General features: G+C 42.7%; 2 protein-coding genes across 2 annotated transcripts; both read right to left on the bottom strand.

Annotated features, from left to right (window-relative positions):
• Nucleotides 1–529: 529 nt before the first annotated feature.
• cyhr1 (cysteine and histidine rich 1) lies at nt 530–7,553 on the bottom strand. Its single transcript, XM_022747698.1, has 6 exons — nt 6,468–7,553; nt 5,131–5,225; nt 4,161–4,304; nt 2,635–2,846; nt 2,267–2,445; nt 530–976 (listed from the first exon to the last, which is right to left on the bottom strand). Exons 1-6 carry the CDS (start codon nt 6,753–6,755, stop codon nt 764–766), a joined length of 1,131 nt encoding a protein of 376 aa, XP_022603419.1. The 5' UTR covers nt 6,756–7,553; the 3' UTR covers nt 530–763.
• Nucleotides 7,554–9,303: 1,750 nt separating this feature from the next.
• On the bottom strand, nt 9,304–15,513 carry dclk3 (doublecortin like kinase 3). The gene is made up of 8 exons (XM_022747137.1): nt 15,498–15,513; nt 15,211–15,425; nt 14,090–14,221; nt 12,513–12,732; nt 11,532–12,074; nt 10,424–10,552; nt 10,062–10,236; nt 9,304–9,883 (listed from the first exon to the last, which is right to left on the bottom strand). The coding sequence occupies exons 1-8, from the start codon at nt 15,511–15,513 to the stop codon at nt 9,304–9,306; spliced, it is 2,010 nt and encodes a 669-aa protein (XP_022602858.1).
• Nucleotides 15,514–16,191: the final 678 nt, after the last annotated feature.

The following is a 16,191-nucleotide window of genomic DNA, read 5'->3' as shown; positions in this document are numbered from 1 at the left end:
GTTTCACATTATCACGTGTGTTTGGGACATTTGAACATGTAAGCAGAGTGTGGGCCGCACTCCAGGGTCCGTCACTTAACTCTCTTTCTCTGTCGGTCTCTCTCACACACAAACACACAAACAGGCACGCAACAAACGCACCCAGCAAATCCTGCTTTGGTTGGTGTGTGTGCTACCTTTGGCTGTGGGTGTCAGGGGTCAAAGGTCAGACACAGCCTGACCTCAGAGTGCCACCTCAGGTACACACCAACCATGTCACAACCCCCTCCCCCACTCGCTGCCCCCGACACCCCCCACCTGTGCCATCGCAGGTTTCACTCCACCCCTCCATCCCATATCAATGCCCACCCCTCTCCAAAGCAACTCACAGCTCCCCCAAGCAAGGGGTCTCACTATCTTGTAAAAGGAGGTAAGTGTAATTAGTGGTGTGTGTGTGTTTGCGTGCGTGTGTATGTATGTATGTATGTATGTATGTATGTATGTATGTATGTATGTGTGTATATATGTGTGTGGTGGCGTGTGTACCCTGCGTGATTGTGTGTGTCTGTGTGAGTGAGTATATACATGTATTTGCGTGTGTGTGTGTGTGTAGGTGTTAAGAGGTATCAGTGGTTCAGTGGTGTCTCTCTTTAATCTTCATCAGATCCTCTCTCTCTTAGCCCCTCGTCCTCCATCACCCTTCTTCTTGTTCCTTGTCCTTTCCATCTTCTTCCCCCTCCTCCTCTTCTTCCTCCTCCTCCTCCTCCTCTTCTTCCCTCACTCTTTATTTTTGGACTTGGAAGATGAATAGGCGCAGGTTGATGTTTTTGGCGGCCAGCAGTTTGTTGCACTCCACCGAATCAGAGATGGGCAGAGGGACGTAGTCGGTCTCGTTGGCATCGTTGCTGAAGGAGTGGTGGTGGATGACAGGCTTGATCCGCACGTCGTCATACGGCCCCTTCAACAGCAGGAAGGAGCACTCCAGGGCAGAGTTCACCTACACATACAGAAACACAATGTATTAGCCAGAACATCTGCTGAGTATAGAGCCTGACCTGTACTGCATTTTTGACTCTGGTGTCTGACATATTGGCAATACTTCCTGTATATCTGTGTTTTAATGCTTTGTCTCTATGCCAGTGGACAGACTCACTCACTCACTCACTCACTCACTCACTCACTCACTCACTCACTCACTCACTCACTCACTCATTTCACTATGGCTGTACATGTGCCTTTTACTAAAGATCATGGAACTTGCACTGCTGCTTACATGTGTGTGTGTCTGTGTGTCTGAATGTAATAAGGACAAAAATAGAGCTGGCTTTGTCATTTTTATGTATTACTGTACTGTGATGTTTTTTGACATTTGTAGGCCTTACTATACTATGACATTTTATGATATTTTTATGCCATACTATACTATAACATTTAATGCCTTACTAAACTATGACGTTTTATGACATTTTATGACATTTTATACTTATACTTCTTATATATTTATATATATATTGATGATTTTTGTATGCCTTAGTTTATACAGCTAACCTCATGTGCATGTCTTTGGACTGTGGGAAGAAGCCGGAGTACCCGGAGAGAACCCACACGTGCACAAGAAAAACATGCAAACTCCACAGAGAAAGGCCCCAGGCCCAGGAAGTCATAGTATAGTAAGGAAAAAAAGTTATAGTATAGTCAGGCATAAATCAATTGACATTTTTCAGGTGACGTTAGGTGCCACTGATATTCTCACATGACGTGGGCCTTCAGATAGCCCCCGCCCTTTCAGTCAATCACATGCCAGCATGCCTAAATTGGTTGTCTTGGAGACGTAGCCTCTTGTTGTGCACAATGGAATGATCTAATATGACTTCACCCAAACATAGTGCGAACAAGTTCACTCAAATATTTGTAGGGACAACTCTGTCCTCTCAAAATATTGGTAGGGACATGTCGCTACTGTCCATATGCAAACCTACACCCTTGCGTCCCAGTATAAAAGGATTACAGGGCAGCAGTGTCTTATTGTTAAAGTCAGGGGCTTAAGCCCAGGAACCCCTGTTCATATCTTTCACTGACATAATTCATCGATAGCCTGATGAGAATAAAGCAACTTGCATGGCAGCAAAACTGGCCCCTCAACTCTGATCACTAAACAGATGATGATCACTCTGTAAGCCGTCAGATCAGATCCAAACTTTTAGAGACTGGTGGTCAGTGATGCATCTTGAGCCCTGAAAACTTTAGCAATGAAAATTTAAAAATAAACACAGGGTGATACATGTACCTTGCTCTTGAGGATGAGCTGGAAGGAGAGTGTGCGCTTGCAGGAGAGGTTGGGGTTGCGCTCGGAGTCATTAACGCGGGCCTTCAGCACCCACGTCTGGTTGAGGACAGTGAAGCGCGGTGTTTCATAGTACAGACGAGTGATGAAGTCATCAGTGCGGTACGGCCTGAACTGCACCTCTGGATGGACACATAAGTAGAAGACAAGTTTTTAAAACAGGGAGACAGGTCATATGTGGGAGGCAAAGAGTGGTAAAGAGTAGGAAAGCAAAGGGAATTATATAGTTACCAACTTTTCTAGTAATCTCTCTAAAAGTTCTGTCATATTTCTGCACTCTATTCATCTCTCTGTTGTGTTTATGTATATACCTGTAAACCCAATCTTTTCGTAGCAGAGCAGGCTAAAGATGCTGTTGTAGAGCTGCATGTCTCTGCGGTGGTTCTGGTCCATCTCTCCCAGGATTCCCATCAGCTCTGTACCAGTCTTAGTGGGATGGGAGCACTCACTCTCATGTGCTGGCAGCTCGTGGAAGGGACCTTGCCAAGGGCAGCCGATCCTCTTGTACTTACACTGCGTCACCCTGGCAACATAATGGAAAATGTAAGTTAAGAGAAAAGCTTGAGGAAGGAAAGATGTGGCTTTATATAAATTTGTTCCTTCACAGAGGTGCTTTGTGATGAATACATGCTACTTTCTTGCAGTGAGTGGAAGGTACTAATAATATCAAAGGTGCTAATTAAACTAGGTTGTGAACCGAGGCTAATTAACAGTCTACTAATGATAAGTGTTCGCTCAGAGCCCACCTCATAGATCCATATCGATTACATCCTAGATATAGGTGCTTTTCAGTGAATACCTGTTACTTTACTACAGTAAAAGCAAGGTTTTAATGATGTGAAAGGTACTAGTTTAGCTTCAGTAGTGAACCAAGGATAATTAAAACGACACTGATGTTTTTCACCTATACATATTACTAAGAAGCTGCTAGAGATTCAGCATTTTGCTTAAAGGCATTGAAAGGCAACAGGATTTACTACTCTTACAGAGTAGTGTAAAATACCTGTAATCACAGATTGTAATTTCTGCATATTAAATACTAAATTTCATATTAAGATTCATTCCAGCCTCAAAGAAATGATGGTGGGATTCCTGAAGATAACAACATGATATTTATGTCAAACCCAGCCAGAGCCTCACGGGAGACCGGCACATTTTTCTGTCTGACCTGACCAAAAACACCTGGTGACTGCCATGGCTGTTGTCATGGCAACACTAGCACAGACACAGCTGTCCTAAGCAGGGTCACCCGTTGCTATAGCAACAACCCCATAGGATTTTGTGCATTCAAATTCAAACGGCCTGAACGTCACATACAACAAACACACAGTCTGTAATCACATCAGCCGTTTCTCTCCTCATAAGTCGCATATCACACACTCTTCCATCTTCCCCAAATTAACCCCATGTGACAGGCTAATACACACACGCACGCACGCACGCACGCACGCACGCACGCACGCACGCACGCACGCACGCACGCACGCACGCGCACGCACACACACACACACACACACACACACACACACACACATATATAAATCATACTGGTGATTTTGTCAATTATGTTATGTATGTGCACAGCTTCCATTTTCAAGTTTCTGTTTCATTTCTTTCAGTTGATGTCAGTATTTGTAGCAGTTTCATTTGATGGTTTTGGTACATTTATGGGAAAACAGATCTGAACTAATTTTGAGACATTTTACAATCTTTTTAGAAGTGAATCTGTATAGTATGGAATATTTCTTCTTGCTTTTCAATGAATTTGTGAGTGTGTCTGTTTGTCTGCATGTGTCTGTGTGTGTTGTATGTGAGTGTGTGTGTGTGTCATGTATACCTGTCTTGACACTCCTCTTTCTGGTGTCTCTCTAAGCTGGAGCGGGGGAACTGTTTTAGGCAGAAGGTACATTCTGTCGGCAGCTCACTGACAGCCTTCTCCACTGCAAGGTTCCTGCAGCACAGGTTCTTGCTGATCTCACACCTACACAAACACAGAAAACCACGAATCATACCTCAGTGCAGTGGCATGCATATAATATTTGTGGTATGCACAGTATGTTCACGCAAGTTTGTGAACAATGCACAACCACGAGCAGCTGTCTGGGCAGTAGAAAAGTTACATTATGTTTTTGTCATTTGTTTCTGGTAAGTTCAACATATACTGTAGGATAATTATTATTATTTTTTCCTGTGCCCACACATTAATGATGATTGCAAATGTGATTTTCGAAAATCATGTTGAACCATAATTTGTCACATCAGGTAAAACTACTCAATAATGTGCATTCCTGTCACACTAAAATAAAAAAACATGCATGAGTGTGTAAATGACAATACGTTTTGGAGTGTGTGTGGAGTGGAGAGAGTGGCTTTACATGCCATCTTAACAAGACAGTCATCACTGCATTTTTGTTTTTCCTGCTGAAGATCACAATATTAACATTACATAGTTCCTAACACAGCACGTGAAAAATAATATCAGTACTTAAATCAAACATTTTGGATCAATGTAATTTTATTGGTCCAACGGTAAATAACATCTAAATTATTTAGCCACAAAAGTAATTGTCTGGCACCAAGTGTCTGTGGACAGTACTACTGTCTTAATACTCAAAAACGCATATATAACTTAAATATTAACAATATTCAAATTAAGTAATATTTAATGATACACAGTGATGTTCACATCCAACCCTGTAAGTACAATTATTAACTTAAGTACCCAGCTGCTTCTGATTTAGACTGAGTAGCTACTATGTGCCCTGCTCAGGAAGTGCTCTTCAATGTCTACAGTGACCTTCTTTTACCTGCAGTTGGGACATGTGGCCTGTTCTTCTTTGAGACGAGAATCAGCCAGGAGGTGGATGAAACAGCCTGCACACATCAGATGTCCATTGGTACACTGTGGTGGAAAAAGGTCAGTGGGTCAATAAAACAAAATATGTGAGTTAAGTGAAAAACATAATTACTGAGATTTTTAAATGAGTTGTGCAAGCTGTAAAAGATGAAGTTTGAAAATTGGAATAAGATATTTAAACTTTCTCTTGTCAAATCTTATGACAAAAAGGCCTGCATAATGTGTTACATGGGTGGTGATATATTTGAAAACTATTATTTAGGACTGCGTAAGAAATAGGTATTTTGGGAAAATGTTTATGAAGAAGTTGGGATTATTTTAGGACTGTAGCTGAAACTCCACTCAAAACACAATTTGGGGAAAAAAGCCATTAGACATGTTTGGCTAAAGCTAGGCATCATTCCTTAGAGTCTATTCTAATTTCAGCATAAGTTATAACAATGGATTGGCTTAAGTCGCCAAACAACAGTAGAGCAATGACAATAAAGATTGTCTGAACCACTGAAAATATTACAACAAGATTACAGCTTATTAAATACTTTATAAAGGAGAGGAAACTGGAAGTGTCTCGTCTTCTCTGTCAATAATGACCAAATTCTGTGGGATGTACAAACTAACAGGACTAATGTTATTTATTGATTACACTTTTCTTAATCAATACATTTTTATATGTGTCTATGTTAAAATAATTGTGTATGAAAGTATGAAAGGAATGTCAACTTGTGTTTACACTGTATTGTTAATAAATGTTAAATAACTGTGTTCTGCATGACACAGCAGGGTATGTAAATGTTTAGACTAACTGAACAGTCCGTAATTACAAATGTGTTCACTTGACATTGAAGAGAACAGTTTGAGGCCATTAAAGAGAATATTGGGGAGGACTGAAGGGGAGGGAAATATATAATTAAAATTTAGATATTTGTTGAATTCTGGATGTTTGAATTCTGGGAGTGGGGGCTGGGATGTGGCTTTTGCTGAGGGTTATTTGAGGATAATTCACAGTATAATGTTATGAACTTGAGCCTGCACAGCTGACCGCCAGGCCTGGGTGTGTCTGGACTCAGCCTCATGGCTCAATTTGCAGTATAGACACTTGGGCCTGTGTTGGATCTAGTATCACTAAAAATAAATGGAGCTGGCCAATACATTCAACAGGTTGACACAGGGGATTGGGGGTTGGGACACATGGGGGTCTTCTAGTATGAGCTCCAGCTGTTTTGCTGTTGTTTGACGGTGGATTTAGGGGTTATGAGGAGGGAGTTTTATGATTGACACCACGTTTACCTGGTATACAGACGCCTTGGGCAAGTCTAGGCACACGGTGCAGCACAGCACTGAGTACAGTCTCTCCTCCAGCTTTCCTGACTCTCCCTCGGGCATTTTCACCCTCTTCTTGGGTGGCTCGTCTGCGTCAGGCTCGGGCCCTTCTCGTCGTATCCCGACCTCCTCCTGCATGGCAGCGACCCCGGCGACAGCCTCCACTGCCGCCCCCACGGCCCCGACCCCCAGGCCGGCCGAGGAGGAGCCAGGGGCGGCCGCAACGCCCACGTCTCTCTCTTCCAGTGAAGACATGGCGATGACTGTCTAGAAATGTCTGAGATGTACCTGCCGCGACCACGCTGAACCCGAAATATTAGCAGGTTAGCTAGGGACTAGCTCACAACCTGTCAAGCTAACGGTCAGCTGACAGCTAGCTAACGTTAGCCAGGCTAACGCTACGGCAGCAGGCTGTCAGAAAGGAATGCGGACTAACTTATTATTAATGCTACCCTACACTTAGGAACTTGAAAATTTAACAAACCAATGATTGTGTAATAACGAGATCATGTGCAAAATGTAATAACGACTAAATTAAATGTTGACTAGTTTTGGTGACTTACAGTGAAGCTAGCAGACTATGTGCTAGCTACGTTGACAAAAACACAGCAGTCCTCTCCCTTTGCCCAGGCAGAACAAAAACAACTCAGGCGTCCCTCAGCTGTTGTTGTGCTCTCGACGCCGTTATTCGCAATGACAGCAGAATACAAAGATGTGCACCGCGGCCCAGCTCGGCTGCTCGTCTAATGTCCCCGCTCCGGTACCGACTGACTGTCCACGGGACTCACGGGACCTGTCGGTGATCAAAGCCGCGGCTAGAGACACTTCTGTTGGGACTCGTCTCTCTGGCTACACAGCCATCTTTGTTTTTTTCCTGTCCGTCTCCCCCGACTTCACCCTGCACAGCCTTAACGACTCCGGGTCAAATTCGTTATTACTCGGGCAGGTTCTCGATCGTGCCTAATAATATAAGTTTCGTATTTAAAAGTAAATATTTTGCGTGTATCTGTAACGGCCTCTGTGTGCCAGTAACTACTTGTGTACAGCCGTGAATTGGCTGACAGCAGAATGTTTTGTTGTGGCAGATGACTTGGGGTATTTAAAGAGTTTTTAAAGGCGCATGCGTAGTGAGCACCTGCGGGTCAGTGTATGGCAGGACTTGAAAGGTGACCAAAACCTGATATGCGACAAATTTAGGCCAGTCCACCATAGGACGCATCCTTCATACCTTTGCAATACTTATGAGCCAAATGCCCGTATTATAACACCTTAATAATGCTGTCTCTACTCTGACAACTTTAATAACAAAACTTTATGACAAAATACACCGTTTCTGTATCAAAGTGATTCAACTGGTTGTAAAGGACTCCGTGTTTGTATATGTTAAGGATGCATAAATAATTTCACCAGAAAACGATGGTGATCAAAGAAAGCCTTAGTTGCCCTTGGCCACTGGTACTAGGTCAGAAGCATTTATAAGCTTTTTCATCCCCTCAGTGCCCCAGATTTGTGGCTTAGCAGCCTCAAGGGCTGGGAGGGGTGCCTCTGTGTACGGGATTGGGGGGTTGTGTGAGTGTACTTGGGGGTAGGTGGGGCAGGATGTCAGAGTTTCAGCTGTCCGCAATCGGGTGGGACAGGACTAACCACTCCCATTGGACAGACAGATATGCCTTATTTGGTCCGTGTGGAATGGCAAGGGAGCCATACCACCCTCAGCTATGCACACACAGTTTACCCAGAATCTCTATGTGGTCACACACTGTGTCCTGAATGCTGGGCAGTTCCCATTATTAGCCACTGGATTTCACCACATGTTAATTTCTCCAAATATTTCCACAGATTGCTAATTTCCTGGTTGTTTGGTATCACACAGTTAAAGTTTTACAATTACATCAAGAACCATAAACACACTATCACAAAGATGGCATGCAATAACAAATGACAAAAAGAAAAACCTCTTGGTACAGATATTTTTAGTTTATGAATGTATAGTAAACAAATGTCAGAAAAAGGATCTTAAGACAGATTTCTAGGAATGGGCTTCTAGGAATATAAAAGGAGGGTGGGTCAGTCAGTGTCACAATACAAGCAATCAAAAATAGCAACGAATAGGAGTGGTAGACATGGTAACATATCATATCCTCAAACTAAAACATGTTTGGCCACAAGAAAAAAAAAAAAAAACGACGGTCAACTGAAACAAAAACACAAATGTCCTGAAAAGTTTTTTCATGAATACACCAAAACTTAAAGAACAATGACAAACGGAAAATATGTATATGTATTGAGTCCTACTTGAACTCTGTTCCATTAATTTCAACATATGTTTCTAGTGCTTCTCTACTTCCATCCCCCTCTTGCAGTCCTAGAAGGACACATTACACAACATCTCATGATCAATTAATGACTGTATGATAAATCAATAATACACATTTATGAGATTTATCTCGCCCCATCAATCAGATGCTGTTCAATCCCAAGAGAGTGCATCACATCGTCGGTGGGTCATTTGAGAATTCAGCTGCTAAGAAGTCAGTATTGTCCAGAACAATGAAAGTGAAGACTGTGATCTAATCAGAGTTAAACAGAAGATTAATAGTGAGGTCAGGATTGTTTGGGTGGATGTATGATGGTGGTGTGAAGATTCGGCTCATCATGGTTCTGCTGATGGAGAGTGAGATGAAGAAGCTGCTGACTTAGAGGACGGGTGGTGTTGTGTTGAATGACCTGCTGTGTTTTATTCAGCTGTATTGGTTGAAGGTGGTGAATCTGATGGTGACTGCTGTCAGCTGTTCTGTTTTGGCTATGTCTTAATCTGGGATGGAAGTTCAGTTTGGTGTTCAGTGGCATCACGTTGATTGAGTTCCCTGTCTGTGTTTGACAACTTGAGACCTGGATCCTGTATTTCTCGCCTGCTGGGCTCCCTGTTGGGTGAGCCAGAGTCTGGAGAGGTGCACTCTGGTTTCTGTTGACCAGGTGAGTCCTCTGACATTGTTAGCACTTTGATCTGTGTAGATATGGTGTGAACTGTTCTTGTCTCTTTTGATTGTTGCTGTGGTGCTTTGTCCTCATCTTGCCCTCCACTTATGTTCATCTCAGTTTGTCTCTCATCAATTCTGCTGAGCTCTTTTTGTGTGATTTCTCCCTCGCTGCTGGTGTGTCCTGGTGTTTTGTCTGCCATTGTTTCTGCTGCATTGGTCTGAGCTGGACTCTGAACTCGCTCTGCTTCTGCTCCAGTGTCTGCTGTGTTTCTCCGTGTTTTGTCTGTGAGCGTCCTCTGCCTGCACTTTGAAGCCATAGCCTTCACCCAGGGGTGCAGTAGGGTCTGCTGTGCTGTCAACCTCACTGTTGGATCTGGCTGAAGCAGAGCTCTGACAAGGCCTCTGGCTTCTGCACACAATCACGCGCACACACACACACACACACACACACACACACACACACACACACACACACAGAAACACACATACACATGGAATAGCATATAAAATGGATTGTGTATTTATGTGTGAATGTTTTTATGTATAGGCCTTTGTGCCAGCATATATTATAGTTCTGTGCTTCTCACCCTCTGCGATGGTGTCCCAGTAGGGGGACAGGAAGTGGAGATGTCCCTGTTTTATTAGCTGGAACAACTCTTCCTGGTCCCGATCCCGACTGCGAAATGGGGGGAAGCCACACAGCAGGATGTAGAGAATAACACCCAGAGCCCATATGTCCACTGCTACACCATAACCTGTTGGGTAGATCAGAAACAATTGTTTTCAGAATAAAAAAATAATCTGCAAATTCAGATACAAAAGAGACAAAAGAATCATAGGAGTGTTTGAATAAGAAAAACACCCATATTTTGTGACAAGAAGACATATAAAAGTAAAAGGGAAAGTAAAGTGGTGTTTGATACTGCAGCAAACACCACTGACCTGTCTCACAGAGAATCTCTGGGGCTACATATGTGGGTGTCCCACATATGGTGAAGACTGGTTCAGTCACAACCATGGCAAGACCAAAGTCTCCCAGCTTCAGCCTACAGATGTCAGCTGCCACGCGCTCTATCTGAGAGAGGACACACAAAACAAGGTACAGACAGAAACAGAGTCAGGCATGGAGGAAAATTGAAACAACTCCAACTGAACCCACATAGTTTTGAAACAGAAAGAAAAACTTATGTTACTGCTATTTTCATTTGGATATTGCAAAATACTGAGTTTACTTTATATCAACAACTAATAATTGTAGGCATTTTGTTAAAGTAAGAGAGTGTGGGAAACTTGGCAGAAGATGAATAAAAGTTGAGGCTGAATACACAGACTGCTGTCACTTGGTTAGTATGTTAGTTAATTAGTTTATTCCATATATAGCATGATTCTGTCAAAATCAATAACACTACTAAACATCATAGTCATGTTCCAACATTTTCATGGAAATATACCACATAACTAAGACTTTCTTGTCTGTACTCTATAATTAGTGATTGAGACAATGTGAGTTATGATCAAATTTTATTCACATCTTGTGAGTGTGAAGACACAATACCAGTGTTGAAGAGTAGTGAATTACATGTAATTAAACTAGTAGTTTAACTACAATTTGCAGTAACTTGGTGGTACTTCAACTCCATACATATGTGCATAGTGATTCAAGTAGTAGTAGTAAAAAAAATAATTTTTTGTGTAGTTAACAACTGAAACTATGACCCCTTTAACCAGTCCTGCCCCCTTTTCTTTCATCCGGATCACTGTGAAGGCATACCTGGGCAATGCATGTGTAACTGTAACCAATCATCTTGCTTCAAAAATATTAAAGCTACAATGTTAAGAATTGTTAAATTGTTAATGTTAAGAATTCTAGATATTGCTCTTTGGCTCCCCCTAGTGATAATATAAAAAAGAGACACCATGGCAGACAGCAAAGCATGCCAGTACCATTGATCCAACCAGGAGACACTAGGATACATTTTTGAAAGCAACATATTTTTACTGGAATTATCACATTTTTTATTCACTACTCCACTCTCACTAACCCTGATACCTACCAGTAGGTTTTCTGGTTTGAGGTCTCGGTGGACGATGCTCTTGCAGTGGATGTAATTTAGTGCTTCACTCATGTCTGACACCATCAGTCCTGCCTCTGCCTCTGAAAACTTCCCTCTCTCACTGATGGCCTCAAACAGATCCCCCCCGGTCACCAGCTCCATCACCAGGTAGGAGTGAAGGTGTGTGTGGTGGTACGCAACCAGCCGCACTATGCGAGGGTGACACAGGCTACCCAGAAGGCTCAGCTCATTCTGCATCATGTGCTCTCGACCAATCAGTTTAGAGCGTTCGACTATCTTTATGGCAAGGGTTTGCCCATTGTCACGACGACGGCACTCTCGCACCACCGCAAAGTTCCCATCTCCAACCACACGGCCTATTTCATAGCAACGCTCAATATCTGACAGGGTGACATCACTGCCGTCTGAAGGAAGGTCAAAGGTTGTCCTCTGCAGTACCTCTTTTTGTGCTGGACCCACGTCTGGAAGTGGCTTTAAAAGTTGTAACTGTGCAAGACTCTTCTCTTCATTCCTGCTGACTGGTTGAGGAGGTAGAGGGCTGACAGGAACATCTAGCTTTCTCATCTCTTGTTCTGTATGAGGACTACCTTTTTGTTTTCTTGACACAGGAGGAAGTGGGACCCTCCCTGATAGGGGATTGATCCGTTCTGGACCCTGATGTTTAGCTCTTATTGCTAAGCAGTTTTCACACAGTGTAGGGGAGGGTATTTCTACTTCCGTAAGACCCTCCTCATGTTTAAATGGGCCAATGATAGAAGGCTGTCTCTCTCTGACCCCACCCTTCACATATAATCTCTGCAGGTGGTTAGGAAGGTGAGCTGGTTTTCTGCAGCTCTTTTTATGAGACTTCTGAACACCTGAGTTATAAGTTTCATGCTGCTGTGTGTCTACATGGTGAGGTGTCTGTGTATTCGTATGATTTTGTGTGTCTAGGTGCGTCTCTTGGTTAGTCTCACTGCTATCTGCTCCCTCACTGTATCCACTGTCGGCCTTAGCAGCTTTATCTGGTGCTGGACTAAGTCTTTTCTCCCAGACTCGCAGTGCGTCAGTGCGGTAATGGGAATGGTCTGGAAACAGCTCCTCCAGAGCCTCCTGCACGCTGCTCAGATCTGGACGAGCCTTACCCAGCGCCAGGAAGGCTACCTCGCCTCGGAAGAAGTCACATACATTTTTCACCTATGGAAATAAAATGAGAAAAAAATGACATTTAAGACATTCAGATCCGGACAAGACAATGTCATAAGGCCCCTGACATGTTAAGAATCAACTACTCCATCCAGCTCACAAATAAATATTTTGATTATTACCCTTTTGATTTTTCCTCATACTTTTATTTTATTATAATTTAATTTTTTAGTAAGAAAGCATAGAAACAGCAAAAAATCTCTTTTTATGTATTCTAAAAGAAAAGTTGACCTGGAGCACACAAAAGAAGAAAGATTGACAAAAATGTTAAGAACAGATTTTAGAAAGCTGTTGTTCCAGGAATGCAATCTGAAACAGCATTATACTTCTGACCATGCAGGGCAGTATGAAAGCAGAAACAGGAAATGAAGGGATGAGTTGCGCGGCCTCAGAGTGTACATAGTTGACATTTATTGTAACTGTAGTAAAGATTCCTATTTTCTTTTATTTTGACACTACTTTTCTCTTTCCTTTACCTAACTTCCTTTTTTCTCCTTTCCTCAGCACTGATTGGCTCTTTTCACCCTTTGTTCACTCCTCATTTACTTGATTGAGTTCACCTGTTCACTCCGTATTTAAACCCTGCACACCCTTTCACTCACTCTTTTTCCTGATCATCACGTGGGGTGGCAGTGCTGGTAAGCACATTTCTTTCTCTTTAGTTTTATCCTATGTACACAAATAGTTGAACTGAGTGTTATTTATCCTTATTCCCTCAAGATGGACATTTGATTAGTTTTGACTTGACCTATAAATTTTGTATTTGTTTCTTTCAGATGAAAACCCATGTGTGTTTGCCCCCCCCCCCCCCCCCCTTTAATGTTTAAGTGCAACTTCTTTGTTCAGAAAAATAAACCTTGTGTTGGAAAAGTAAAGTTTAAGGCTGATGCATTCTGACTGATGCCCATGACTGTACACCTCTCAATCTGAACCTCCTCCTTAACGGTAACACTGGAGTTTTTTCTCCCTGCTGAGTGTCCAAATGGCCCCCCTAGGAGTGAACAATCTGACCAGTGGCCCTGAAATAATTTGATTTTGAGAAGCATTGTAGCATTGTTTGGCATGACACTTCTTCACAAATCCTCATTAGTATCTGCATATCCCTTTATTTCAGCTTCCTGTGTTGTATGTTTAATTTATCTGCCCCAGTCAATAGATGGGTATCAAGTGGAGATCAGTGCATTAGCTGCATTGAGCCCAAGACTGGTTTTGAGGCCCTGTCATGAAGAGGGTCTGTGTCCAGCATGGAAAGAACTGCATACATTGCAGAGGGTGGTTAAGAGACCCATCAGAACATTTTTGCCCCGGGGCTCCGTTGCAGGTTAATGTGTCTGTGGCTGAGCCTCACCTCTCGTGCGTGGGTCGTGTACAGGCGTGTGATTTTGGCTTTGTGCCAGCGAGGAAACCCCAACGCCTCAGAGATATCCAATAACAGTTGCTCGAAGGACACCACACCCCTGCGGTTCAACAGCACTGTTACCTAGAGACACAAAAATTAGTTATGGAATTCTTTCCCATTTTAAATTGTCATATCAGCTGTTGGTAATTTGGTACCATTTTAATTAGGGAACCCATCAGATGGGGTTTATACATTATAATTAAAGGCTTTATCAAAAAATGAATAAGTTACACATGCTTTAAAAATTGGTCAGAATCTATTATTAGAAATACTGTTGGTTCTTTGGTTTGTGTTTATCCTTCTCCAGCATGACACTTGATTTGTCTTTTTAGCCCTTTGGTTTATCAGGAAACCCCCTCCTATAGACTGTTACATCACTTCTAGAAAAGAGCTGCCAAGCATTGAGACCAAAATCCATTTAGTGGGGGCCAAGCAGCAAAGCTGCATAGAAACCCACTGTGTACCTTTTCTTCTTCAAACTTCTTCTGCCATGGGAGTTTTGAAAAAATTGGCACACTGATTGGGGACATTCCTTTGATTTGCATTTTCCCTTAAAATCAAAATTCCTGTCTGGTTTTTACCAAAATGGACACAGATGTTCTTCAAACCAAACCTGACAAAATGTATGTTACCTTTTTGATTTGCAAAAGTGTTCTTCAGTCAGAACCAATCAAAATTGGCGACAAAGGTGCCAATCAAAAAATCATAACACATCTCAGGCTAATCTTTAATCAACACCTGAGTTCCTCAACATAAAACTTGCACTGAGTGCTTACAACCATGCCTTAGACATAACAGCATGACGTTCTCATGGGAACTCTGGGCTGCCTGGCCCCCACATTGCTGCTTGCAGCTGTATTTAACAACTATACATTTATACCTGAAAGTTTTATTATTAATGTGAAAAATCAATGGGGGCTTGTGTTACGAACATTTATAAATGCATTATTACTGAATAGAAATTATTTTTCACAACCTCTCAATCCAAACATTGTTCTTATTATGAACTTATTACTTAAAGTTAAATGAATTATTAACCATTTAGTTAAAATTGTAAATACTGAATTCACCTTCCGCAGTGTACTCTGACCACAGGGGCGGACGATGGTGACCAGGTGGGGCCGCTCTGCACTCTCCTCTGCATGACGGGTGTGGAAAAGAGGCAGGTGAGGAGCAGGAGAGGGTAGGAAGTGAGACTTGTGGGTCTGTACCGTAGGGTGGGGGTGAATGGGCCATGGCTGGGGTATCCCACCAGGACGCTTCAAAAAGGGGTTATTAGGAGGAACTGAAGCGGGGAGAGAGGACAGGGGTGGAAGAACAAAAACAGAAAGCAAGAACTGGATTATTGAAAGTGTACTTAACACTGACGTCATCACCCCATTGGTGGGTTTGTTGTAGACTTGTACACAAAGCAAAACTCATAAGTAACACAACACCAGTTCCTCATCCTGTGTCAGTGTGTGCGCGCATCTGTGTGAAAACAAATCCGGCTGATCAGATTTGAGTGTTTTCCATCACATGGAGTGCAAGAGCCATTTGAGATTCCTCAAGCACTTTGCCCCATCGGCTGAATTATTTAGGCTTCCTTAAGTCATGAAAACCCACACACACATACACACACACCTAAACAAAAGCTTGCTTGACCTGGTTAGGGCTCAGTTGAATCTGCATGATTAATGAAGCATTAGAGACACACAGCATCTTTGACGTTTTACTTTCTGGCATTGAGGGAGATGGAGAGATGTTATCTGTCCAGTCAATGGGGGGTTTGTGTTGTGTTTTCTTTCCAGATGCAGAACAACGGACAGAAACACAAGACCCTATACCTCTAACCTCTGAGCAAGGGCCCCCTTTTTAACAAGACACCACTGGCCCCCTGAGAGTGAGCAAAAGCACACACATAATCAAACACACAGTCCCACACACAGGTAACAATGAGAGCTCTGCACAGTGGACATAGAAAACCTCCGTGTCCTTCAACAGCTAAAGCAGCTCATAAAGAGCCAGTGGCCAGTCAAGGAAGACTGAATCAGCCTTTTCTTGGGGGTCCT

Source organism: Seriola dumerili, unplaced genomic scaffold, assembly GCF_002260705.1.
Source record: "Seriola dumerili isolate Sdu_G_001 unplaced genomic scaffold, Sdu_1.0 BDQW01000110.1, whole genome shotgun sequence".
In the NCBI taxonomy this organism is placed as follows: domain Eukaryota; kingdom Metazoa; phylum Chordata; class Actinopteri; order Carangiformes; family Carangidae; genus Seriola; species Seriola dumerili.
This window is presented reverse-complemented; position numbering and strand designations above follow the sequence as displayed.

What these genes read in the sequence shown, in the direction of transcription:
- cyhr1 (XM_022747698.1), bottom strand. Translation starts at nt 6,755, where the DNA reads ATGTCTTCACTGGAAGAGAGAGACGTGGGCGTTGCGGCCGCCCCTGGC. An exon ending in AAAGAGGAGTGTCAAGACAG is followed by an intron (nt 2,847 to 4,160) that starts GTATACATGACA and finishes TTATGTTGCCAG; the next exon opens with GGTGACGCAGTGTAAGTACA. An exon ending in AGCTCATCCTCAAGAGCAAG is followed by an intron (nt 977 to 2,266) that starts GTACATGTATCA and finishes CTGTATGTGTAG; the next exon opens with GTGAACTCTGCCCTGGAGTG.
- dclk3 (XM_022747137.1), bottom strand. An exon ending in ACACGACCCACGCACGAGAG is followed by an intron (nt 12,733 to 14,089) that starts GTGAGGCTCAGC and finishes TTATTTCCATAG; the next exon opens with GTGAAAAATGTATGTGACTT. An exon ending in AGAGATTCTCTGTGAGACAG is followed by an intron (nt 10,237 to 10,423) that starts GTCAGTGGTGTT and finishes TCTACCCAACAG; the next exon opens with GTTATGGTGTAGCAGTGGAC.